This window comes from Rhagoletis pomonella, unplaced genomic scaffold (assembly GCF_013731165.1).
Source record: "Rhagoletis pomonella isolate Grant_MI unplaced genomic scaffold, Rhpom_1.0 Rhpom_scaffold_00007, whole genome shotgun sequence".
NCBI lineage: Eukaryota > Metazoa > Arthropoda > Insecta > Diptera > Tephritidae > Rhagoletis > Rhagoletis pomonella.
This window is the reverse complement of record NW_023458561.1, coordinates 6,809,797-6,811,499: the sequence shown is the minus strand read 5'-3', so window position 1 is coordinate 6,811,499 and position 1,703 is coordinate 6,809,797. Positions and strand designations below refer to the sequence as shown.

The 1,703-nt window shown below is 29.3% G+C and overlaps 1 protein-coding gene across 3 annotated transcripts in view; it reads left to right on the top strand.

The window, feature by feature from the left end:
• The first annotated feature begins 594 nt into the window (after positions 1–594).
• The window catches only part of LOC118742280 (adapter molecule Crk), a 128,231-nt gene continuing 127,122 nt past the window's right edge, over positions 595–1,703 (top strand). For all 3 annotated transcript variants that reach the window (XM_036474237.1, XM_036474236.1, XM_036474235.1), the window contains exon 1: positions 595–692. In XM_036474237.1, the coding sequence (XP_036330130.1) occupies positions 661–692 (32 nt within the window). In that variant the 5' untranslated portion in view covers positions 595–660. The remainder of the gene's footprint in view (positions 693–1,703) is intronic.

Genomic DNA, 1,703 nt, shown 5'->3' with positions numbered 1-1,703 from the left:
AGTTATATGCTCTTAGCTGCAGTGCATGCTAATCCAAAAAAATACGATTATAGGCGATGTAAAGTTTAGTCTTTATTTGTACAAAGAGATTTTGCTTCTATATAAGGGGCGGGCTATTCCCGCGGTAAAAATTCTTCTCTCTTAAGAATAAGGAAAAAAATGTAAAAGATTTTATTATAATCAAATTTTGTAATAAACAACTTCTTGCTTTCAATTAGATTTTTTAAATTTTTCCTGAAAAACACCGGGATCCCGGGATTGGCATACTTAGTATATACATATCATACATAATTATACAATATTATACGTAATTTTAAAGGCCTATAAATCGTTTTTCTTTCAGTACATTCGATTTTAAAATCGATTGAAAAATATTCATTTAAATAAAAAAAAAACTAAAAATAGGAAATATTATTTCTCATAAAGAGGAAAAAATTAGGGTCTTGAAATTACATAACTTTTTTCGATAGAGGTAGCATTATGTATACCTTAGGTTTTACCTACTAAAGCGCGTTTCAGAGCAACCGTTGTCCTGCAGGCTTACTACAAAAATTCAATAAATAATTAACTAGACAAATTCTTTAAAATCAAAAGTCTAACATTGCATTTGTTATATTGCAGTGACGTATTTTAAAGTTACCATCAAGATAAATATCGAGAATGGACGCATTCGATGTATCGGATCGAAATAGGTAAGACAATGTAAAGACAAATAGTACATCCACATCGAAACTGTTTTTTTTTTTGAAAATTTCAAGACCCTACCCGCTAATTTTATCTTGTCTTGAAATTTCCAAAAAAATACAGTTTCGATGGGCACCCTAATCTACATATCTATCATATAGTCTGTAAGCATCCTGTTTGTTGATAAATAAATAAATAAATATTTTCGTCAAAGTTATTGTGGCTTGTTAACATTTTTTTTTTTATATAATATTTTTATTGAGCTTTGTACCACAAATGGATGTATAGAATTGACAACAACCACGCTGTCGAGTTTAAATAGCGGCAAATCAGCTGCACTTGATAGTAGTTGGTTGAATAAGGGAAATGAATTAGCAACAAGAGTTTACGGGATGTACATAGCTCAGTGGTTAACGCTTCTGACTTTGAACATCGAATACGCAGGTTCGATCCCTGCTGAAGTCTAGAAAAAAGAAGTCTGATGAGGAGATGTGGTGATCTCCGAAATAGTGCTATAACTTCTACCGCTTAGACTTTGTTGCTTTTTCAATTTTTCCTAATAAACAATCGTGGTACAAAGCCCAATAAAAATATTTTAAAAAAATAAATAAATATTTTCGCAAATACATAAAACTTAATTACCATATGAATCCAAAGTTTAAACTTTACAAAAATAATAAAAATTCAGCAAATTTTTATCAAAATTTAAAACTTTAGAAAAATTTTAGGGTCATAATTGTATGGTATAATAAAGTTTTAACTGGCTACAAAATAGTGTTGATTTTTGTAAATTTTTTTGTTGACGGTGTCACGCATTGTCTTCCATATAAAGTATGCTTGAAAACTTTTTATATGGAAGAAAATGTCTAGAATAAAAAGTTTGAAATTTTCGTGAACATAGTTTGAGTTTTTATAATTTTTGCACAACGTTTGGACTTATGTGTTTTTTTGTTAGATAATGAGCTATACCTTAACAATAGCCGTGTTTTTTTTAACGCATATACATATACGCTTAACGT